Below are 26,056 nucleotides of genomic sequence, written 5' to 3' on the forward strand. Positions count from 1 at the left end.
ACTGGTGCGCATGCGCACCTCCGCCAACAAAAGAGCACCGTGTCATTTGAAAAAAGGCGCATTTGCGTTATATATATATATATATATATATATATATATATATATTTGCGAGTTGCATATGAACCTATATATACAGTCTATGATATGAACCTATGATATGAACTCAGGGTCGGCCCGTAGCCCTGGCGTAATAGATGTTCGCCAAGGGCGCTAGATCTGTGGAGGCGCTGCGCTGGCAGCTCTGGGAGGGAAAAAAACATTTTGACCGTTGGTGCTCATCCTAATTTTCGGCCTTGGTGTAACGATATTCACAATTAAGTAAATGTAACACCCTTTTCACCCCGGTTACACGTTTCATTTGCCCTGTACGATGGGCGCTGTAAGTGATGAAAATGGGGGATGTTGGCTTATCTGGCGCCCGCAGCTCACAGCCAAAATGCGAGGGAGAGAGAGCACCGGTACCGGCGCTGTTGTTATTAGAATCTGGTGCTAGCTGCGGATATAAGAAGAAGATGTTTCTACAATAATGTGGAAGGAGAGTCCTCTCCAGTCAGACTGAGAGGCTGATAACTACAGCTCAGTGAGGTAAAGGACTCTGAGTGTTTAGATAGTTAACTTTAGTCTAAGTTCAAACGGTTTGGTCACAATTTATGTAAACACATATTTCCAAGGCACTCCTTTATAATTATTGGGATAAACAGGTTTGAAATCATTCCAATGTATACTATAGGTTAGTAACCAAAAATATCCTTTAAAACTGGAGAGATACAAACAAATGCATACATAAATAAATGTTAAGGTAAAATAAGATATGAATGAACAACATAAATAAAACAAGTTACATTAATTTGTTATTGGCTATGGTAGGTTATTGGTTATGTTCACATAGCCTACTTATTTGATTACATCCACTTTTCTAAGAAGACAACAGAGACTTTCGACCCAAAACCAGCAGCTAATCGCAGACTCAACCAGAGAGAAAGAAGTAGGCCTACATCATCAGCTACCATGTCTGACAGAGAGGAAGACAGTGAGGAGAACAGTCAGGAGGGTAGTGATGACAGCTTGTAGGATTACTGGTCGTGCTAATGTTGTCTTGTGTTCACCTCTGCATGTGTGTTACTGTGTTCACCTCTGCATGTGTGTTCAGTGCCGTGTGTCTGACAAATAAAGTCAAGACCCCCTCAAAAGTTACGGTTTATTTCATTTTAAGGATGAGCACCAAGCAACATCTCCAAGTGCTCCTTTGAGAACCAGGGCAAAACAGTTATGTGCACCCCTGTTTATAACCAATAAGTCATTTGACTTTCTGTTGATGTCCTTTAAACCATTTTTTAAAAATGTATTAACATTTCATGATATAATATGTAATAGCTTACACAGGGGTTATTGTTCTGCAATTTATACTTTTACTTCAGTATCATTTTAAATGCAGCACTTTGGTTTTACTACAGGTAAACATATCTGAATACCTTTTCAACTCTTATTAAATATTGTTTATTATATCATAATGATATGTCTTTATAGTAAGGGATTTCGCCAAACACTAAAGCATACTGTATATTGTGCTGGAAGCTTAAAATCCTGATCAGGTTTATTGGGATCCTTTACAATGTGTAGTACATTCGAACTCTTCAGTAAAAAAAAATGATATACAGAACTGTATTTTTTTTGTTTGTGTAGCCCACCTGCTTGAATTATGACATTTTTTAAAACAGAACACAAAACTGATTAAAAAATTAAACCCCCCAAAATCCCCCCCCCCCCCCCACAATCTCTGCTACGAAAACAATGGATTGCAGCTTTAGCCTTTGAAACAAAATTACATATTGAAACTTTGTCCCCAATTATACTATTTAGTCAATTCTTATTATACAAATTGTGTTTCTTTAAATTATAATGTCATCAAAAGTTAGTTATCATTCCTCCCTGTCACACTGTGAGGATAACAAATGTAACTCTCAGACGTTGTCAGTGGTAGCTGTGTTCTCAGGTTCCCTCTGTTGGTCTGGGCTGCATGCCTGCACCATGCAGTTTGGGTGGTTGAGGTCATCCTGGCAGGAGGCCTCCTGTCAGCAGCACCTCTGGAGGGCTGGGAGTGCTTTGGGTCGAGCCCAGCACACAGCGAGCAGCACGTCTGTGTTGTCTCCAGCTCCATCGTGCCGGGATCGTTTTACTGATAAAATCAGAGGAGAGAGTTTTCCTTGACCCTGATTGGCCGGGGCTCAGTGGAGCTGACATGACTTTGGCTTTTCTGAAACACTAGCTTAGTCTTGTCACAAATCACAGCGCTGCTCACTGTAGGTGGTTTTACTGCTCTCTGGCAGCGGCGCTCCCTGAGGGCCAGCTACTGTAGGATCAACATCTTGGAAGGCCTGACACTAACTGATGGAGGAAGTGTGTACGGGCCAGTGGTAGTAAGTAAAAGAAGATTAAAAGGGTGATTACAAGATCCTAAATGGGTGCTTTGTTTGAAAACCATCACACTGAGAGCCTGACCTCTGAAGAACCTACATTTGCAGATGGATGTTTTTTTGGGAGGACATTAGGGCTTAACCACAACTGAGTCTTTTCTTTCTTCCCCGCCCCCCTTAGCTCCACGGGTACATGGAGAGCGAGCCCCTGACCCTGCAGCTGTTTATTGGCACAGCTGACGACAGGCTGCTGAGGCCCCACGCCTTCTACCAGGTCCACCGCATCACCGGGAAGACGGTGTCCACCCCGAGCCACGAGGCCCTGCACACCAACACCAAGATCCTGGAGATCCCCCTGCTGCCGGAGAACAACATGCGGGCCATGTGAGTGTCACAGGGAGGTTTCCTATTCACAGGTTAAAATATTCGAATCAAATGTTTACAGTGGGTTTGGACTGGAATTAGTGTTTGTTTTACGTCTCCCAAATCAAGTCTCAAGTAATTAAACATTTGTCTTCAATGTTGAGTCTCGAACGAAGAATTGACATGGACTTGCCCCAAATGACTTGTATAAAGATATTCAGAGCCGTTTTTCTTGGAACTCTGGATAATAACCAATTCAGGTGGAGGGTGCATATGGGTAGAGCGTGCAGGGGGCAGGACATGTCGGGGATTACACAATTGTCACATATTGGTGTGTCATTTTGTCACAAGAACCCAAGTCTCTTGTTATTCCTTACATTTGTCTGAGGATTTCTGGGTCAGTCCTTCAACCAAAAGTACCTGAATCTCGGCGTCTCTCTATTTAGACCTTTTTGGTGCCAACTCTTTGTAAATGACCCTTCTTACAGTGTATATACCCTTGGATGTTAGATTTCTTTAGTTTTTGACCTGCCGTTAAAACAAACAACATCATATTCACACATGGGCTCTATCCAATGCCCTGACTCGTTACTGGGTCTCTTGCTCCTCAGATACAGCTCCACTGGCTACTTTCTTGATCATTTTGTGGTTGAAGTGCATGTGTGAAAAGGGATTTAGTTTAGCTGTGTAAAAAAGTAATCTCCTAAGACATCTAGAGTTGTATGTCAGTCTTTCAGACAAGTCCACATCATGTTTAAAGTCATTTGTGATCAATCCACACCCACAAAAACCAAAAAAAGTATCTGAACATCTTCCTTTCAAAGTCCTCACCGTGCCATAACTTGGACGTGCCCTGTCTAAAATGGCTTGAAACGTACCTTAAATTCCCAAAAGATTATAAAATAACTCCTGCCATGTGAACATCTGAAGCAGCTGCTTTGCAAACATATTCATCACTGTTTCTAAACTCCAATTCTATGACTTTACTTTAACTGAGGTATCCATGCAGGCCTCAGGGGGAAATCGTGTTCATTTTTTAACATATTAGATGGCTGCTTTTCTAGAATACCTAACAATTTGGAAATATAACGTTTTCTGTGTGTGTGCTACCCTCTGTATACAGACGTGTGGCTTTCCCATTTTATTAGCCAGAGATCAGATTACTGGGGAAGCTCCTGGCTGGGACCGGAGCTCTCTGTCTGAGCTACAGCCTGCTAGCATCAGCACTTTCTCTGCGATTTAATGGATGTAACACATAAGCTCCCGTTATACAACGACTTCACCTCAGGATACGGTTTCTCTCTCCTCACGCCTCAGAGTTCTTACAGTGAAGGCTCTGGGATTTGTGGGAGATTTATTCGTTACGACATGCTCTCCAGTGTGACATATACAGTAGATGTTTTATTATGTGGTATAGAAACAGGCCCTATTACATGTCTGAAACAGTAACTCACGACGACGTGCTTTAAATCAAATCATTAATCTAAATCAGTTAGCTAATATGTAGCCACTTTGGTCAGCTGGGTATGACTCCAATTATTTCTCAATAAATTAAATGATAGCGTTGAATTCTGCCATACTTCTTGGTATCGTCCTTCTTTTTTTGTTGTATTTAGTGTTTTGCTCTCAGCCCTACAGCGTGGGCGTAGAGCTGAACAGCTGGGGTCTTTCACATCAACACCTGATTACTTCTCCAGTGTAGCAGGCCCTGGTTTCTGTAGCAAAGAATGTTAGGGAGTGTTCAAATGTGTGTAAAAGTTGACATTAACTAGGCTTCGTGGAATGCAGCATCAAGTAGCACAGAGATGGAAAAGCCAGAAACTGTTATGAAGGGTATTTTAAAGTAAGAAAAAGATTGAGATGAGTGCAGATAGAAAAATAGTTTTTTTTAAGTGTCTGATGAAGACTCTGACACTGTGAAAGAAATCATTACAGCTTTAAGATTTGTAGACGGGCAACAGTATTTCAGTCTCTTGTGGGTCATAGCAAAGATATTACGTGATGAATGTTCCCAGCAATTCGTTTCTATAAAGTTTGAATATCACCCAAGAGTGGATGCACTGAGGTGTAAAAGCTCTTTCGGGGCTGGGGGTGTTAATCTTCTGTTGACATGGCTGCAGCCTCTGTATTGATGAAGTGAAAACACATTTTTGTGGCTGCAATGCTGTATAAATCACATCTTGATGAACTGTGAACATATGAAAATCGTTGATGCATGTGATATTTTGGCTCGTGGGAAACTCTTTATCTTTGTCTTCAACAGAATCGACTGCGCTGGGATCTTGAAGCTGCGTAATTCGGACATTGAGCTGAGGAAGGGGGAGACTGACATTGGACGCAAGAACACTCGTGTGCGGATGGTGTTCAGAGTCCACATCAACCAGAACACCGGGAGAACCGTGTCCCTGCAGGCCTCCTCCAACCCCATAGAGTGCTGTGAGTACATTTAATTTTTTATTTAATTGTTTATTTGGCACGGACAATGCACAGTAATGAACACTTAAAACATTAAAATGTATCAAGCGTAACAGTGCCAGATTTAGCTTTGAGCTAATTCCCATCCGCAGTCCCTCACATAAAACATTTAAGAAGTTTACATTTTACAAACATAGCAAAAACAAAATACATGATATGCAAAAAGTGCAAAAGAGCAAGAGCAGCATACACAATTATTTATGACATGGTAATACAATATAGCAGCAACGACATATAAAGTGCAAGAGAGGATACAAAAGCTACATAAAGTGCAAGATACCCCTGTGTTAAAGTGCATTTAGCGGTGATTGCATGTCTGTTTGTTTCTCAACCATTCTTTTAGTTGACCTTTGAAGCTATTGAGAGAGGGACAATCCCGTATCTCAGTTGGGAGGCTATTCCACGATGAGCTGCCTTTAACGGAGAGGACATTTTGTCCAAAAGTGGTCCGTCTGCGGTGGACTTCACAGTCTCCTCTGGTTTCTGACCTAGTGCAGCGTCCAGTGTGTTTTTTGTGGATGAGTTCCCTTGAGGTAGGGGGGGCCATTCCATATAAACATTTATAAATAAAGCAAATACTTTTAAAAGACTTAAAATTGTCAAAACTTAAGAAATTGTGTTTTTCAAGGATGGTACAGTGGTGGTATGAATATGGCTTTCTGTCAAACACCTGGATAGCTCTCTTGTACAGCTGTTCTATGGGTTTAAGATTTGTGGCACAAGCAAACGACCCGTTTGTAAAACAGTATTCAATGTGGGATAGAATCATACAGTGGAGGTATGACTTTGCAGCATTGACAGTTAAGAAAGGTCTAATTTGTTTAAAATGTTTCAATTTGAATTTAATGGTATTGGATACTTTCTTAATATGTTTCTTAAAAGTCAAGTTCGAGTCCATTATGACTCCAAGATACTTGAAGTGGGAGACTAGTTCTAATTCTGCTCCGTTTAAAAACACGTTGGATCCTTCGATTTTGACTGGTCGTTTACTGAACATCATGCATACTGTTTTTTTTGCATTTAACTGTACGCAAATGTTGTTCAGCCAGTGTTGAACCTTGTCCAAAGCATTAGAGAGACAAGATGCGATAATTTCAGTGTTTTTCCCGTGTACAAAGATGACCGCATCATCGGCATACATTCAACTCAGGACATACATTAGGCAAGTCATTTATGTACAGAGAAAACAGTAATGGTCCAAGAATGGAACGTTGTGGAACCCCAACAGGGTTGACAAGGTAGGGGGATTTGGCTCTGTTGACCAAAACACACTGTTTTCTGTTCGATAAGTCAGACTTAAACCAATGTATCGAAACTGCCGAAAAATTGAAATACATCAGCTTTGTAAGGAGCACTTGGTGGTCAACAGTGTCAAAAGCCTTCCTGAGATCAAGGAAGACAGCACCTACATATGGGCTCGTGTCCAACAGACATTTAACCTTTTCCACAAAGACACAGTTAGCTGTCTCAGTGGAGTGCACGAAAACCAAACTGCATTGGGTGGAGTGGAGCGAAACCTTTGTCTAAATGTTTGGTAATTAGTTTTGACACCCATTTCTCAGCTACCTTAGAGACACAGGGGAGGATTCTGATTGGTCTGTAATTGGACATTATTGCCTTATCCCCAGATTTAAAGATCGGTGTCACCGTGGCCACCCTCCAGGATGATGGAACTTCCCTCGTGCTGATAGATTGATTCACTAGCATACTAATTGGTTTTATCAGACCGTCGATATGTGTCTTTATAAAGTTTACATTTCGCCTTAACACCTCAGCCTTTTCATTTTGTGCTTAATAGGGTATTTCATTGACTTACGACTTACCTAGAAGGTGGTCATGGGGTTGAAAGATGATCTAAAGCAGTGGTCACCAACCTTTTTAAGCCCAAGATCACCGACCTCGGCCTAGGTGAAAGGCGAGATCTACCTATTGCAGAATTGAGTGAAAAAGACGGCCCAGACAGTGCTTCCAATTTGAGGCTTTTTATATAGGCTAATTGCATCTGAATTACTGTTACAATGAAGGCTCCATAATCAGCTCACGGCATATAGGCAGGGGTAAAGTGCTATTTTTTATGAGTGGGGGGCGGACCTCATCTCCTCTAGGGGGGTCCTCACCTCCTCTAGGGGGGTCCGGGGGATGCTCCCCCGGGAAGATTTTTTTTTTAAATATTGAAGTTGAAAGCATCAATCTGGTGCACTTTGAGAGCAACATGAAGAGATCTATGGATACCTCTCTCAGCACCCATAAGAAACAGAACTGTAAACAGATTTTCTTTTTCTTTATGGATATTTTACAAATCACTCCCCTTTTAAACTGTATTCTTGTTTTACTGCCATATAGTATTTCATACCTGTTTTTCATTTATTCTCTTATTGTTTGTATAACTATAATGATCATGAAGGTGTGCCGCGGAAATAATCTTTTGAATAATTTGTGAAAAAAAAGTTCTAAACACTCAGTCCTTTAGCTCACCTGAGCCCCTCAGTCTGACAGGGGAGGACTCTCCAGCTTGTTGTGGAAACAGCTCCTTATGTCCGTTAGTGCAGCTAGCTAACCAGATGCTAACATCACGGTCCCCGCTAGCACCGGTCCCTCTATCTCCCTCTCTCCCTCTCTCTCTCTATCACACTAAATGCGCTATTGCCACACACACACAGAGCCGAGCTTGAATGACACAAGCACACATGTATTTCCATGCAACTCTCTGATTGGTCTGGTGACTTGCCTCTGTTGCATTCACTGAACACGGGAAATTGCATCCCTGCCGTCCTCTCTTGTGTCATGATGAGGTTCACGTAAAGCACGGTTAATGTATTATATTATTGAGGTCTCTCAATATATACGTCAATCAAGTGGCACCTGCTAACGGGGTGGTGGATGATAGGTTTACATCTAAAAATGTATTTTTCAAACATTATTATTTTTATTTTATTTTTATTTCTTTTGTTACTTTTTTTTTTAACGGTCCGCGATCTACCCCACCACACTCGCGATCGATCGGTCGATCGCGATCGACTGGTTGGCGACCACTGATCTAAAGTATATAAAAGTAAAAAAACATTACCATAAAACTTAATATTCTTCAATACTTTATAGTTTTCTCTTCAATTATTTTCAGATGTATTATGCTCCCCGCAGGATGAACAGTAAAAACTTTGCTGATTCTATGTTTTTTTTATCTAGCGCTATCATAATGTTAAATTGTTCATTTTTGCAATACTTTGGTTTATGAAAGAATACCTACAAAAACCCTCTAATTCCCATCAGCCTCAGCTGTAATGTGTTAATTATTTCAATGCTTCGATAAATAATTAATGCTGATGGGCCATGGACACATTTCTGATCTCCAAATACTGATATAGATACAAAAATTACAAATCATATTAAAATATTTTTGTTTTAAATATTTGATTTATTTAGAAAGTAGCTCGGTACAGTCATGTGCAGCTAGCTTCTGCTCACCCTGTAGTGGTTTATTTCACAAATAATGACCTGCGTGCTGTACATTATGCTAGCATGCTAAGCTAAAATAGGGAACATGATAAACAATATCATAACATCAGCCTGTTAGCATTGTCATTGTGAACATGTTAGAGCATTTAGATTGAATCATCACTGTTTCTAAGTGTAGCCTAACACAGCTGTTAGCAAGCATGTAGTAGAATCTTACTATTTCCTTTGTAAAGACTAGACAGCATTTAGGCAGCTTATATTTAACCAAATTCAACAACATAAGGTGGGAAAAGAAAACAACAAGATTTCAGAAAACCCTCAAAGGCACATGATACAAGGATTGGCAACTAGAAGTTTCTCAATTTCAAAAAAACACTCAACAAAACGTTTTGGAACTAGATATATCAATTAGCCAATAGACTAGTGTCACTCATTTGTAAAATGTAAAAGACTAAACGATTACTCTCTCAATCAAAAGACGAGCATTAGATTAACCCAAAGCCGTAATCATTCAATGCAGCACTTTAACAACTGGTGCATGTGATCGTGAGCTACATTTTAACTCACCAGTGCTCAATAAGCCCTATCGACCCTCGCGCTGCCCTGGAGTTGACCCCTGCTGGACCGGGACAAAGTCACTCTGATCTACCACTGTATGTGGTTCTGGCCCTGAGCGCTGCCATAGAGATTAAACCCTAGGAGGTAAATGAAAGACAGTAGTTAAACCATGATCTCAGCTCTTTCAAATGGACCATTGTTAGTTTCTGACCGGCTGCCACACAGCAATTGTTTTGACCCAAATTCTCTTTGTGCAAGAAACCGAAACAGAGAGATGTGGTAAAGATTGATGCTTTCCTAAAGCATACAATTAGAGTTGTATGCTAATCAAGAAGAACCAAAGTACTTAAAGATGATTTTCATTTGAGAAAAGGATTCAGGTTCCCATTCAACCTCTATTTATGTATCCCGGGTGGTCACGATTAAATACAGCAATCCTTCACGATGACCCTAAACCTAAGACATTAGCATTACATTTGGACAGATAATGTTTGCAAATACTTAAAGAACTTCAACAAAAATGAAAAATTAGCAAAGACTGAGGAGCCAAAGTGAACAAGAGAGAAGTAAAACAAATACCAGGAGCGGTAAGATAGTTATATGCCAGACAAAACATCCACCATATTTGAGGAAAACACAAATAAACACAACAAGGAGCCTGTCTTTACTTAGAGGCAACTCATTCTAACACAAAGAGGTGGAGGTTTACAGCGGTCCAGACTGAGAGAGCTGTTTAGGTAGTGATTCAGCCTCAGCCTGGATGCTCAGGTCTGCATGGGGAGTGGGTGTGTATTACTGAACGCTGAGGCTTCTCTTCCTCCTCCCACAGCCCAGAGATCGGCCCAGGAGCTGCCTCTGGTGGATAAACGGAGCCTGGAGACGTGTCCTGCCCTTGGGGGCGAGAGGATGCGAATCGACGGACACAACTTCCAGCATGACTCCAAGGTGGTGTTCGTGGAGAAGGCTCAAGGTAAAACAGGAGGAGTTCTGGACTCTTAGTACAGCTGTGTGTCTCTGTGTGTGTCTCCCTCTCCCTTATTGGAGAAACCCCAGCACTGCCTCCCCCTCTTCTCTCCCCCCGCCGTCAAAATATCCTCCGTCCTGCCAAAGAGCCACATGTGGTGCACATTAATGCGCTGTATTTTTAACCAAGCAGATTTACATTTGCAGAAGTTTCCATTGCCTGTTCAGCAGAGGAATGGATCACCAATGCAGTGTGTATGCGTGCGTGAATGTGTGTGTGGACGCATGCACTTTTGTGTGCGCCATGCGTCATTATTTGTTTCTCTTTTTTTTTTACTTTAAGCCGTTTTGGTTTGGAGGCACAGAGGACTGCCGCCAGATGTCGATGCGTGGAGGTTTACAAACTGCAATTTCCTTGATTAGCCTCAGCAAAGCAACGTGAGCCACAGTGTATGCCGGGGCTGAGCCATGTAAACACATGTGATCCTATCTGCCCGGTGACTCATACAAATAAAAAGAGGGAAGCCTTTCATTGTTCCACCTGTGAAAGGAAGAATTCAAGGCTGTCCTATCACAGAGAACCCCTACCCCCTCCAGCGCTGTACAATGGAGAAGTGAGATTGTTTTTCATAACAAGAAGTGATTGGATCAGCGGAGGCCCCTTTGATTAACCCTGATCCTTCCTGAGAGGCAGGGCCGGTTTTTGGCATAGGCGATCGCCTAGGACGCCAGATCTGGAGGGGGGGGGGGGGGGGGGGGGGGCGCTAGTAGCTCTGGGAGGGACATTTTTTTTTTTTTTACCTTTGGTGCTCATCCTAATTTTCGGCCTTGATGTAACAACATTCATAATTAAGTAAATGTAACACCCTTTTCACCCCGGTTACACTTTTAATTTGCCCTGTACGATGGCCGCTGTAAGTGATGAAAGTGGGGGATGTTGGCTTATCAGGCGCCCGCAGCTCACAGCCAAAGTGCGAGTGAGCGTGGGAGTGAGCGTGGGAGAGAGAGAGGGCGCACCGGTACCGGCACTGTTGTTATTAGAATCTGGTGCTAGCTGCTCTAACGGATATAAGAAGAAGATGTTTCTACAACAAGGGTGGAGGAGAGCTCTCCTGTCAGACTGAGAGGCTCAGTGAGGTAAAGGACTCTGAGTGTTTAGATAGTTCACTTTAGTCTAAGTTAACTCAGTGGGTCTCAAACGTTTTGATCACAATTTATGTAAACACATATTTCCAAGGCACTCCTTTATAATTATTAGGATAAATAAAAACAGGTTTGAAATCATTTCAATGTATACTATAGGACAGTAAACCAAACACATCGTTTAAAACTGGAGATAAAAAAATATGCATAAATAAATAAATGTTAACTAGGTAAAATAAGATATGAATGAACAACAAAAATAAAAAAAGTTACATTTATTTGTTATTTGTCGGCTAAAATCTCGCCTAGGGCAATACATTGGCTAGAACCGGCCCTGCTGAGAGGAGTGTTTGAGTTGTGTGTCCTGAAGCTGCTCTGGAGACAACAACAATGTCACTGGTTGGATTGAACTTCAGTTATAAGGAGAAAAAAATCTAATTTTTACAGTACAAGTTAACCAGCTAGCAAAAATAAAGTTCTGGTTTCAATTTAAAGCAAAAAGGAAGCTAGCTTATTAGCATGACTAGTTGGCCTCCTGCTGATCATATTTTAAATGTTGACTTTATGCTACAGTATGCTAACTAATCATTTTATTAGTTTTGTGTTTTTAAGTTAATTTGCCATATTTTGTAAAAAAGTTAACTTGGCTACTCTAGTTATGCTATGCTAGCTTTACCTAGAAAATCTGATCATTAGTAAAGCTAAGTTTTAAGCTAATACAATGTTGTTTTGTTGTGCATTTTCCGCTACTCACTTACAGGATGCATGAGCAAGATCAAATATTTCCCAAGATCAGTACAAGGAAATTATTAATATAAGATCATTTCATATTTAATTTAAACTATGGAATTGAACATGCTTCCATTAGTAATCTCAAGTAAATAGTAGTAAAGGAAAGAATATCCATTTAATTCATAAAACTTTTTATTAAAAAATGCAAATAATTTTTCGAAATTCAGCATTTCAAAATGTTTGACGAATTAATCTGGTGATAATAATTTATATCCTATCATAATATTAAGAATACAAATTAAAACAGCCTTGATGAGGAAGACCATGAGGTGCTATGCTGTAAAATGTTCACTCTAAAAAATAATAATAAATGGAGGTAAAGATTTATTTTTGTCAAACTGCTTTTTCCAAAGTCCAGAAAAACACTTTTTTTATCTTCTTTTACCATTTCAGATTTTTCACAATCTCCCAAGTCTGTATGTGCTGATTACTTTTACATGATCCTCTTAAAAGTAAACCCTAACCTAACCAAGGAATTTACCTCTGCCTCTTTGAAAATAAATCAATGAATTGGGTAATTAGTTTCGTAAGCAGAAAGAGAGTAATGACCAGATGTAAATACTGTCAGTACCAGTTTTCTGATTCCGTTTTGTTCTGAATCTGACGGGCCATGTGCCGGCTCTGGACTGATGCTGATGGGTGTGCTTCTTGCTTTTGATGAGGGTTTCCCCCGCGTCTGGCTCCGGCATCAGATTCCCGGGCAATCCTACCATGGAAACATCCTTAAGCCAGGCTTCCACTGCCCCCCCCCCCCCCCTTTTCTGTTTCCCTCAACCCTTCCACATCTCTATCCAAGCTGCCTCTGTGCCACCAGTTCATTAATTCTGCTCCCGATGGATCATGCTGCTAGGTCTTGGTATCTGTATAAATAGAGCAGTGAATAGGTACAGTAGACAATTAGAGGCATCAGTCGTCTCTGGGGTGAAATGGCTTCATTGGTGCAATGAGATAAGTTTGGGGAGATACAAAACAACATATTAAAAATTAATCTCTGCTTTCAGAACTTTGCTTAGAACTGATTGAATCTGAACATTTAAAGGGATTGTCAGGATGTTTTGAAGTGGGATTGTATGAGGTACTTATCCATATTACCTGCAGTAGATAGTGGTCATCACGCCTAAATAAAAAAATGTATTTAAGACACATAAAAAATGTCCCACCTTTAAAAAACAATAGAGCTTTTGTGTATCCTATATTCAGAATATTTTCATCCCTTTACCTCAGAGTGATACAGCTATTTCAAACATAGAACTGAAGCGTTAACATCCATCAATCTCCCCCTCAAAGCCACCAGAGTTCATTAAAATAAATCAGTTTTTAAACATCCAAGAACACAGTGGTTGTTGGTCTGTCACTGCCTCAATCTGTTACTTTGTTTGTGTTATTGTTTGACTTTTGGTTGGTTCAGATTCACCCAGGTCACAAAATAACACAAGCTAACTAACTGATTGAAGCAGTGGTGGACCAGCATCTCCTGCGTCCTGTGAGCTAAAATTATGTTTTTTTTAATGGAGTCTGGTGCTTCTTGAATGTAGACTGTACTCCAGCTCACGGAAACCTAAAGCGGTAAAAAAGTGATACATTTAGCATACACTTACAGTAAATGCATATATTATTTTTGTTAACTTAAGCTGATCAATTATCCAATCTTGTTGTTTTTTTACCTACAGTACATCTACTGTAAATAATATACTGACTACGGAAAGGTACCTCATACAACCCCCCTCAAAACATCCTAATTATCCCTTTATTATGCTATATTATTATTTTATTTGTGCCAAAGCAGAGCTCTGGGAAACACTTTAACAATCAACTCATAAACCCTGATTGGTTGATGTTGTTGCCACAAAGAACTTAGGGTATTTAATTTTACCGATTTATTATTTTCCTGACAATTATCCAATAAAGCATTCTCGCAAAGTAGCATTCATGAAGCTGCGGTAACAGAATGTGTGGGCGTTGACATATTGTGTGTTTGTATGTGACCCAAACCTATAGCATGTGTGTGTGAGTGTCAAACACACTGAAGCATATTTATTTTGCTTTCTGTTTTTGTGTCCAATCTACATTATGTTTAAGAAGAGATAGTGACACTGGGGCACTTATAAGTACTTCTCATTCATGTTTTCAAGTGTGTTATGTTGCTATACTGTATGACTCACGAAGAAGGAAATCCCTGCTTCCCCCCATAGAGACTAACTCTGTCACATGTTCCTGTGTCTCAGCACAACATCTGACAACAGTCACAGCTCTGCTCCATCACGCCCCCCTGAGCCTCCCGTGTCCCGCCTCAGTAGAAATATCCCAGATAGGATCAGTTCAGTTGTCACTCCTGGTTACAGCCAATCTGTCATCAGAGATTATGGTACGGCCTGAGCGCTGCAGACCTCAGCCTGTAATCCAAACCTCACTCAATCTCACCTTGCTTTCATTTGCCCCGGCCTGTCCAGAAGATGATGCCTCTGATAAGTACCGTTCACTCCATTTGTAAAATTAGGCCCTCCTGTCCTTTATTCACCTCTGTTTTTTTTGTTTGGTGTGCTAGGTTCACAGATATAATGTATTGGCTGAAAAAGGCTAAACTTGCCAAAATTCTAAAATAATAATAATTGAAATGGCAGAGTGTTTTAAAAACATACAAAGACTACTCAAGCAGGCACGAGCGTGTATCCTCAAAAATCTGAAATGTTCAAGAATAAAACAGCCCTGCTCTTATCTTTGTGACAATGCATTATTCAGCTGATCTATTATGGTTTGTTTAGTTGAACAGGCAGGAAAATGTCTATCTCGAAATGTCTAAATCACCAAATTTGACAATGGGAGTATTGATGATAATTTGGAAAATGTATTACCATAGAATTTCCTAGCAAGAGTATTATACAGTGTTTATATTTAGTGTAGGCTTAGTAGAGGACATTATAGGATTGCACTAAAGTGAGTAAATTAAACACATAAATTAAGTAAACAAAACTGGACTAGAAACATATGTAACTGTAACAAGTGTAGCCTAAAGCTCTACTTACTAGCTTTCAACTGCATCTCAAGGTCGTCATTTAGCAAGTGGAGCAAAACGGAAGCATTTTTCATCAAATGTAAATCCATGTTAAGTTAAGTTCTCAAAACGGTACATGTTAGAGAAGAATAACCCTCATTGTCCAGCCACTTGGCAGCAATCAAGTTATAATAGGTATTTTTGTATAGTTGTACTATTATGTTTAAAATGTATGAATTGAGATGATGGAGTTCCTTATTTATGTTCCTGTTTTGTCTGTCTTCAATACTAGTGTTTGTCACCTAGCTACTTATAGGTTAATAATGACTGATTAGTGAGTGAGTGTACTCAGTTGCTAGGCAGACATCATAAATAACTTCTGAACCAGAAGCTGTTACTTCTTGATTCAAACCAGTAAAAACACATGGTGTGCATTACAGGAGACACAGGATTTGAAGAGGTTTATAAAAAACGTATTTTGATGTAGATTACGTCACTATTCAAAAAAGGAAATGAGAATAGCAGCCTTCACAATATGAGTGTTACTTTAGAACAATGGTGGTGTTTTGTTTTTATTAACAAATATCTGCATATAAATGCAAATCTGTAGGTAACAGGAATTTGGGATAGGAGGGTTTCCGCTTGGTGCTCCATGTAATATTGATCATGTATGAGTGGGTTTGGCTGAATGCAGGTAACAAACTGTGTAGAGAGAAAAGAGGGAGAGAGGACGCATTGGCAGAAATCCAATAACATCTGTTATTTTAAGATACTTTTCATTAGCTTTAAAGTATCTTTTAAACTGGCAAATTGAGTAAAGTAATTGACGCATCTCGAGTTGCTCATTAAACTATAAACGATTAAATCCATTATCTGCTGGTTACACCGGAACCCCATACATATTGGCTTTTGCACCAAGAGGCTTGTTGTCGCCGATGGGCCCGATATTGGTGCCCCTGTTTCAGAAGTATGCGGTTATCTGAAAATAATGCATACCTTCCAGTCAATATAATTCAGGTCATTATGGCCATGGTGCAAAGTGTTTCGGTTTGCATGATCTACTTTTGGGTACTGCCTCTTTCTACTGTCTTTTTAAGTCTGTTTAAAATGTTTTATTTTCTGCTCCCCAAACCATAATTGACATAAGCTTAACTTGGGTGAGAAACCCTGCAGGAAATCCTTGCAGAGGAGAAACCCCCTTGGAAAAGAGGACTTCACATCTGGCCTGTTGCTCTGAACACCTGCCTTCTCTCCTGCAACGTCTTGCTGTGAATAACCCTTTTCCTGCTTCATCAAACCCCCTCAGTTCAGCTGCAGCGGGGGTCTTTTTTTGTGACTCATTCTGCCCACCTGTCCGTCCCTTCCTCAGCTGATGAGATGGAGCGTCTTAGGAAGAAGAAAGCTTGGCGAGTTTTCCTTAACTGACCGGAAGGCACTAACAATTGTGCCTAATTATGATTGGCCAGAGCAACCGCACAAGAAACAGGAACCTGAAAATTGAACTTGGAGAGGATTATCCTTCTGCAGGGCTGCCAGATGGTGTCTGGAATTACCTTTAGAAAATTACAGATAACCATCCTCCTTTAAGCCCCATGAGAGCTGTGAGCAGGATGACTGTAATGTATCAGCAGAGGCTGTTTCTAACATGTGGCGGCTCCGTTAGCTCTGCTAGCTTTGAGCAGTGGTTTGGTTTGGAGAGAAGGGTGGTCAACAAGCTTCAGTTTCATTGCATTCATAAAAACAATGACTTCCACTCAAAGCCGTTCGGTGGTTTGGCTGCCTATGACACTTCTGGGAACAATGGCTGTTTTCATAAACAAATCAATTAAAGATGCATAAACAGAGGGGATTAGGTTTTCATAAATTACAGTGCATGATACATAAAAATGGCAAGACCGCTTGAGAAACTCCAGAGATGATTTCTTGATGAAAGCTTTGCCCTGCGTTCGGATGACGTTGGGCAGTGACAGGCACCAGAGTGAAGCCAGGATCTGGTTATCCACTGCTGCCATTTATCAGCTCGGACCTAGGCTCACATCTTCCAGAGTTGCAACCTCTTGCATGGAGCTTCAAAATCCCCACGTGTTTTCAGAGGCGGGAGGAAGGAAGAAGTCTCAGTCATCAGTCAGAGGACAAGGGAACTCTTTGAGCATGGGTAGAGCATGTGTTTATATTTACTGTACGTTATGAGGGCTTGGGCACACGCCACCCTGCTGTTTCACTTTGGGCACCGGCGCTTTACTCCACCCAGACCCAATTAAGGAGCACAAAGAGCTGTTTGATTCCCTTTATAAATCCAACATGACAAATAAGCGTATTGTATATTGTTTGATCCCCATGGCTCTGTACAGCACACTGCCGCTGCGCCATTGACGGCTCTGTGTTATGTCTGTTCTGAGAAAGTAATGATTTGTATTGACCATCGCTAACGAAATGTGAATCGCAAGACTTCTGCGAGGTTGGGACGCAGCCAATGCCAGAAGAGCTTGGGCGTTGTGAGAGTTGGAGAGGGGTACTGGGTTTATATGGTGGTTTTGGGGGGAGAGGTTTTAGGCTGAGTTGTTTAACTTAGACAATATTGGAAATGATCCAGCACAGTGGGCCAGGGAGTTAGAAACCATATTGAGCTGGAGAGCTAAGGGTTTTTCATTGCAGGCGTTGTGCAGATGGTGCCCTATAACTCTGGAACATTCAGCGGTTATCAATTACATTCTGTGGTTATCAATTATCCGGTACGCTCTTTTTCAAAACAAAGGCATCCCACGCGTTCAGAGCTCTTTCTTTTTGACAAGTTTCCTGGCAGTAGGTAGCCGAGCACAGAAAACAGAAAAGTGCTACATTAGATTTGTCTATCTCTGTGATGAAAAATGATGTGAGTCAGAGAGAGAGAAGCAGACAGGGAGAAGCAGAGAGAGACAGAGGGAGATCTGAACAACATGTTTACCTCCTGTGGATCCACATCGGCGGGGAAGGCTTCCCTTCTGGAGACGTTCCCGAAGTGAAGAGAGGCACAGAGCAGGAGGGAACAGAAAAACAGACATTTTTTAGAGAAAGAACTTCTTTCATAGAGGAAAGAATATTATTATTGGTTGAGCTAAGAGTTTATTTTCTGCTCTGAACCCTAACGAATATATGTTAGAAGTAGTAAGAAGGAGCATTTCTTCCTTGAGAATATGCCTTTACAACACAAAGATAAAACCACCATTGGATTCTTTATGAAGCGTATCCTGTACAACTTCCTTCAAGCCGTTCTTTTTTTCATTTCTATTGTTTACACACAGGCTTCCTGCTACATGGTTTTCTTTGATCATGCTTCCACACACCGTTGGGTATTTTCTTGCTCGCCAGATGTCTTAAACCAATCCCGATTGATGGGGTGCCCAGGAAATGCATAATTTTCATTTTATCTTGCTTCAAATGTATTCAAACAAAGGTTTTTGTCATTATTGTTCGGTTTAAGGGTGTGGAATTTAGGTTGCCCTCTCTGTTACCAGGAATACATACTTTCATGTATTTTTCATTAGTTTGACACAAAGCCTTTTTTCTGTCTTCACCAATGTTTAATCAGCAAAGACAATAATCTTTTCAATTTTCCAAATTGCCATTTGCCGGGTCTCGTAACGAAGACACGTGAATGGTCAACTTTGACAATGTTGAATGTTTTAAAAAATGTGGCATTTAAACTAACTAAAATGTACACAAATGAGTCATTTGAGTCATCATGTCTCAAGTCCAGTCACAACACAACACAATATCTCTGGCAGGTGCACTAAATAAGTGACCAATTTATTTACTCAAAAAAGTCTGTAAACTTAAAAAAGAAAATAGTTTAGCTGACTGGCTATATATATATATATATATATATATATATATATATATATATATATATATATATATATATATATACTGTACAGTGTATATAGACAATTTTATTCATTGGGGTAAACCCCTTGAGATGCACCATCTCGTTTTCAAGGGGGTCCCGACAATAGCAACAACTTACAGACATTGATAAACAAAAAGACAAAATGCAAAACATGACACACAAGACAAACCACATACAGTCTGTTAAGTAAAATTCAAGCAATGCACACAATCATTACAATTTGAGACAGTCAAGCAAATCAGTTTCATCAATATCAGTTATAACAAGTACAGACCAGTTGAAAGTGAGATAGCAATGCATGTTTAAATAAACCCAATGATGCAAGAGATCTAATAGCAGCAGGTAAAGTATTCCAGTCAGTTGGGGCTTTAAACATGAACGCTCTTCTGCCAATCCATTTTTTTGCAGAGGGGACAGAGAAATAAATCTGAACAGAATGTCTAACTTGATGATTTGACGAGTAGGGTACAAAATACTGCTTTAAATAAGGGGAATAGTTAAAGGTGGGGTAGGTCATTTTGGAGAAACCAGCTCGAGTGCGCTAGAATTTGAAAATACACAGCCGGAACAAATCTGCCACTTCCTTACAGAGCCCCTCCTCCAACACACACGAACGCGCACATGACCAATGAGGGCACGAGATAAGTTTGTGCACAGATGGAAGGCTGACAGGCAGGTAGGCCATCCAGTTACTTTAGCCGGCCCGGCTAAAATGACTGGTCGTGCTTTTTACAGCGCTACGGCTTCCACAGATGACATGTTTTAATGTATTTTTTGTCAAAGCACTTCAGATATTCATTGCTATCTGGATGTTAAGAGCATTCCATGGAATATAACAAAAAGTGTATCTCGAGCCGGTTTCTCAAACTTACCTACCCCACCTTTAAGATAAATGCATTTAAATATCAGCAGCTCAATGCCCAGCTGAGCCCGTTCCCCTTCAGTTCTACCCTTAAGTCTCTCATTAAAATGACAGCCCACTGTATCTCTGCTCCTTCTCTAAGCTTATTTTGTGCCTACATTCCGGAGATCTGGCAACAAGACTGAGTTTTTCCTCTGGGGTCGAGGGTTCCTTCTCTCTAAGGTGACACAAATGTTATAACTTTCTTCTGGAGAGCAGCAGCAGCTCCACAGCTGACAGACAGTGTGGGAAAATAAAGGAACGGGAGCAGGTTTCCTGTGTCTTCTCAGACCTAATAGGAGCTGTCACTGCCAAGCTGCACCTCCTCCAGCTGTGCCACCTCTCAAACTCTATACCCGTCCATCTGCGACGTGCTGTGTGCTCAATTCAAACGCTCCACTTATCAAACTGCAGCCTGTAAAAACACATATCTCACTTCATTTTCTACAAGTAAACGTGGCCACAGCTGACCTTTTCTTCTTCTTTTCTTCTTAAATTGTGGCTTCCTTTCCACGTAAAGTCCTTTCGCAGTCCTTTTTTAGGGCCTTGTTAATGCGTCCAAAGAAACTGCAATGGTTTCCTTCTGTGTTGAATGAATTGGTAGTTTTACTGTGACACCTCACTGGGCAGGGAGACAAAAGGGTTTTCCAACAGAACACATGATGCCTCGTTTTTTACTGCCTAATGGGAAAACTACTATTTAACAATCATTATATGGGGATAACAGAACGATTCCTATGAGAACACAAGGAATTAGGAGTTTGAGAGTTGAGACGAGTTTCCAGTCGTCCGGCTTTAATGAGTCCTGCAGCTGCTGCCGCATGTTGGGATTCCTCACTGCAATGAAGTCAAGGTTTCTCTCCACCAAAGATATCGCTCATCTCTTTGGTATGACTCGTTTTTTTTTAGGATTGCATTACTTGCTAGACTATGAGCTCATGGCGGCGGGAGAGACGATATGTGGTGCGGCTGTTTAATTCATCACTGATGTAACAGATAATAATAACATCGCTCATGCCATCTCTTATTTTCTGATTTGTCTCTTAAAAAGTTTTTTGTTTTTTTTCAGATGGACACCACCTCTGGGAGACTGAGGCCAAGGTAGACAGAGACGTCTCGAAGGCTGTGAGTGATACACATGACACTCTTAACGTGACCAATCCGGTTTAATTTCAGAATTAAAGCAGTTGTTCTCAATTGAATCGATTGGTTTCTGAATCATAACCTACACAACTCCTACTTTGTATGGTCAAATCACTTTAAAGGGGCCCTACTATGCTCATTCTCAGGCTCACATTAGTGTTTTGTTTCTCTACTGTGTTGTGTTTACCTGCTTTAATGTTCAAAAAGCTCTTTATTTTTCTTATACTGCCTGTGCTGCAACACCTCTTTTCACCCTCTGTCTGAAACCAGAGCCCAGTCTGCTTGTCACGATCTGTCTGTGTTGTGTTTTGTCTTGTCTTTTTCTGTCTTTGGTTTCATGTTTTATTTTGAAAAGTGTTCACCCCCTGTCTTGCCAGTTGCTTTCTGTCTGTTTTCCCTCCTGCCTGATTACCCGATTGTGTTCACCTGGTGCTCCTGTGTTTTCTCCTCCCTCCTCACCTGTGTCTTGTTTGTGTGATTAGTCTTGTGTGTATTTAAGTTCTGTTTTTTTTGTCTGTCATTGTTAGTTCCTTGTGTTTGTCTTTGACTGTGTCACAGGGTAGTGTTCTGTTTTTGACGCTTTAGCCTTGGAATAAAGGTATTTTTATTTGAAATCTGCATTTGGGTCCTGCCTGCTTCACTCAACCCTGACAGAAGGAACCAACCAGAAATGGACCCAGCAGATGATCCATTTGAGGTGGAATTACAACATTTTACCTCTTTATTGGCTTGCTGCTATGATTGGTGGAAGGGAGCGTCCAGTGTTCTGCAGAAGGAGGCCGCTCTGGTAAAGGCGCACCGGTTGGCAACAGAGAAACCATGTTTGTTGAAGTTCTTACCTGGCTGGATTATGGACTTCCTCCAGACATGTGATTCTCGGCCTGCTAGCTCCAGGCATGCTAGCTTCCTGCCTCTCAATTCCCAACCTGACACCATACGTCTCGGTGTGTTCCATCTGGAGTCAACCCCTGCTTCTTCCCCATTTCCTGCTCCTGTCCAGGAGCCGTTCTCGGGTACTCGTCTGGCTTTTGGAGGTCCACTGAGCCTCCAAAAGGCTCCTAAGAGAAAGAGTCGCAAGTCCAGGCTAGCAGCCCGAGCCCCAGAAGCCATGCTTTGGGCTCCAGTACAGGCCCCAGCAGCCATGGTACCGTGCTCCAGTGCCAGCCCACACAGCCATGGTACCGTGCTCCAGTACCATCCCACACAGCCATGGTTCCGTGTTACGGTTCCGTGCTCAGCAGCCATGGTTCCTGTTCCAGTACCGGCCCACACAGCCATGGTTCCAGCCCCAGATCTGGTCCCAGTAGCCATGGTTCCAGCCCCAATTCTGGCCCCAGCAGCCATGGTTCCGGCTCCAGAACCGGCCCACAAAGCCATGGATCCGTGCACCAGTACCTGCCCACACAGCCAGGCTCCAGGCTTCTGTTCCGTGCCCAACAGCCATGGTTCCGGCTCCAGAACCGGCCCCAGCAGCCATGGTTCCGGCTTCAGTACCGGCCGCAGTAGCCATGGTCCCGACTCCAGTTTCGGCTCCAGTACTGGCTCTCCGGCCGACGCCAGCTCCCCGTGTCCTGTCGACGTACCGGCCGACTCCAGCACCTCGTCTCCTGTCGGCGTTCCGGCCGACTCCAGCCCCCCGCGTTCTGTCGGTGTACCGACCGTCTCAAGTCCCCTCTCGAGTCTCTTCTCGAGTCCCCTCTCGATTCCCCTCTCAAGTCCCTACCCAATGTCCTGGTCCGTTGGAGGTTCCGCTGGGGGTCCTGCCAACTCCATGTCCTGTCCCGTTGGGGTTCCCGCCGACTACTCTTCTGCCGGGGGTCATGCCAACCCTATGTCCTGTCCCGTTGGGGGTCCAGCCGACTACTCTTCTGCCGGGGGTCCTGCCAACCCTATGTCCTGTGCCATTGGAGGTCCCGTCGACTACTCTTCTGCCTGGGGTCCTGCCAACCCTATGTCCTGTGCCGTTGGAGGTTCCGCTGGGGGTCCTGCCAACTCTATGTCCTGTCCTGTTGGGGGTTCCGCCGACTACTCTTCTGCCGGGGGTCCTGCCAACCCTATGTCCTGTGCCGTTGGAGGCCCCGCCGACTACTGTTCTGCCGCGGGTCCTGCCAACCCTATGTCCTATGCCGTTGGAGGCCCCGCCGACTACTCTTCTGCCGGGGGTCCTGCCAACCCTATGTCCTGTGCCGTTGGAGGCCCCGCCGACTACTCTTCTGCCGGGGGTCCTGCCAATCCTATGTCCTGTGCCGTTGGAGGTCCGGCCAACACCTGTTTCGTCAGGGGTCCTGCCAACCCCATGTCCTGTTCCGTTGGGGGTTCCATTGGAAGTTCTGCCAACTCCGTACCCTGACCTGTTGGGGGTCCCCGCCGACACCTGTCCCGCCGGGGTCTCGCCAACACCTTTCCTGTTGGGGGTCCCGCCGACACGTGCTCTGCCGGGTTTCCTGCCAACACCATGTCCTGTCCTGTTTGGGGTCCCATCGACACCAGCCCTTGCTCCGTCGTGGGTCCCACTGACACCAGCCCATGTTCCGTCCAGGGTCCTGTCTACGCCCGACCTGCCAGGGGTTCCACCAGCTCCTGCCCGTCCTTGTGCCCGGCCCCCTGAGTTCCCCAGCCGCGGTCTTCGCCCTCGAGCCCGGCCCCCTGAGTGCCGCGGTCTTCGCCCTCGAGCCCGGCCCCCTGAGTGCCGCGGTCTTCGCCCTCGAGCCCGGCCCCCTGAGTGCCGCGGTCTTCGCCCTCGAGCCCGGCCCCCTGACTCTTCCAGCCGCTGCCTTCGCCCTCATGCCCGGCCCCCTGAGTTCGCCCGCTGTGACCTTCGCCCCTTTATGAACTCTGCCTTGCCCCCGGGCCGTCTGCCCGAGATCCCTTCCGGGTCCTCTGCTGTGCCCCTGGGCTGTCAGCCCAAACCCCCCCTCCAGACCCCCTCCACCCACCCTTGTGGCCCTAGTTTTGTGTCCCTCCTCCGGTCCCCCTCCACCCACCCTGCTGTAAAAAAAAAACCTCTGTCTGAAACCAGTGCCCAGTCTGCTTGTCACGATCTGTCTGTGTTGTGTTTTGTCTTTTTCTGTCTTTGGTTTCATGTTTTATTTTGAAAAGTGTTCACCCGCTGTCTTGCCTGTTGCTTTCTGTCTGTTTTCCCTCCTACCTGATTACCCGATTGTGTTCACCTGGTGCCCCTGTGTTTTCTCCTCCCTCCTCACCTGTCTTGTTTATGTGATTAGTCTTGTGTGTATTTAAGTTCTGTTTTTTCTGTCTGTCATTGTTAGTTCCTTGTGTTTGTCTTTGACTGTGTCACGGGGTAGTGTTCTGTTTTTGACGCTTCGCCTTGGAATAAAGGTATTTTTCTTTGAAATCTGCATTTGGGTCCTGCCTGCTTCACTCAACCCTGACACTGCTCTGATTGGTTAGCTGGCTGCCTCTGTTGTGATTGGTCAAGTGCTTAGATATGTCCCGCCCCTTAGCCTGCTACGTACAATGTGTTGGAGTGCTATGTAACTCTCTAGTGTTACATAGTGATGTTGCTATGTTGTGGAAGTAAACAAAGGAGTCCAATGGGGGCACTTCAGGCAGGGTGGGAGTGAACAGACCATTTACCTGCACAAAAACATATATAACGTATAATACATACAATAAATTACAATAAACTTTGCTTGAGATTAGAATGTATCACGCCCATATATATATTTATTTATATATATATATATATATAGGCTATTAGGGCTGTCAAACGATTAAACATTTTAATCAGATTAATCACAGCTTAAAAATTTATTAATCATGATTAATCACCATTCGAACTATGTCCAAAATATACAATTTCTTTATGTATATTGTTGTGGGAATGGAAAGATAAATGAAAGAAGGCGGATATATCCATTTAACATACAGTATCAATGTTTATTATAACATTTTTCTGCGTGTCAAAATGAAAGACAGCCCACACACCTATCAATCATCAAACCGTGGGGTCTTAATTCATTACGTGTTGATTTCTATCAACGGGGGAGTACTTCAGGAAAGTCGACGGGGAGGGGCTAGTGGAGTACTTCGTGACCACAAAGTGTGAACGTTGTGATCCAACACACTCTCACTCCATAATCGTCCAGGAGCGACGTTTGGTCAGTGTCCGTGGCGTGCATTTGTGACGCTCCTAGGCTCCTTCAGCGTCATAAAGGGATGCAAATAGCTTTCAACTGATTGCAATGTATTCCCATCTGCGGCGGGATTTGACGCTCATGGAAGCACGGCATTCGTTTGTGTCGGCTGCCCTTAAAGGCAATGTGAGCGTCCATTCTCATTGGATAACGGAGAATTGTACACCTGGAAGTAAGTATTCCCCTTACTGTCGATTGATTTTACAGTGATATCTGCACTACTCATCGACTAAAAAACACCAGATTATCCTTGTTAATTACACAACATTGATTGGTTTAAATTGTGTGCAATGCTTTTGTATTTTTCCCCTTCGATTCGGAGAAACAAATATTTTTTTCGGAGTAAAGGATGGCAGAAGACACTACACTACCCAGAATCCCCAGCTATCGTTTGGACTACACCATGTGCTCTGTTTGACAAACCCTGTGATAGTCCTCAAGCTCTGTGATTGGAGAGTGTGCTCCGAGGGTTACGCCGAACCTCGAACAGCACTTGAAATGGGATGGAACCACGGCAGACTGTCCAAAACTGGATTTGAACGGGTCCACCGCGTCCCCCCCTCCCCCACCCCGTCCCCAGAACTACACATGCTGGCTATTGTGTTTCGCAACATGTTCTCTATCTATGGCACGTCTCTACTGGGAGTTGTAGTTTTAAAAGACGTTTTCGTATTTCCCATAATAAGAAGTTGCCAGTATTAAACTGTGTACATCCCTGGAGGTTTAGAGGATAGGAAACACTCAAATTTAAAACATATAATTAATAAATGGGTGAAAATTGCTTGTGCCCATCATGGGCAGCATTAATATATA

General features: G+C 42.7%; 1 protein-coding gene across 1 annotated transcript in view; it reads left to right on the forward strand.

Moving 5' to 3' along the window:
- nfatc1 (nuclear factor of activated T cells 1) overlaps positions 1 to 26,056 on the forward strand; it is a 61,788-nt gene that overhangs the window by 9,792 nt on the left and 25,940 nt on the right. The window contains 4 exon segments of the mRNA XM_034236045.1: positions 2,596 to 2,798; positions 5,041 to 5,213; positions 10,096 to 10,236; positions 21,013 to 21,068. Of these exon segments, the coding sequence (XP_034091936.1) occupies positions 2,596 to 2,798; positions 5,041 to 5,213; positions 10,096 to 10,236; positions 21,013 to 21,068 (573 nt within the window).

The sequence above is a fragment of the Gymnodraco acuticeps genome, unplaced genomic scaffold (assembly GCF_902827175.1).
Source record: "Gymnodraco acuticeps unplaced genomic scaffold, fGymAcu1.1, whole genome shotgun sequence".
Lineage (NCBI taxonomy): Eukaryota > Metazoa > Chordata > Actinopteri > Perciformes > Bathydraconidae > Gymnodraco > Gymnodraco acuticeps.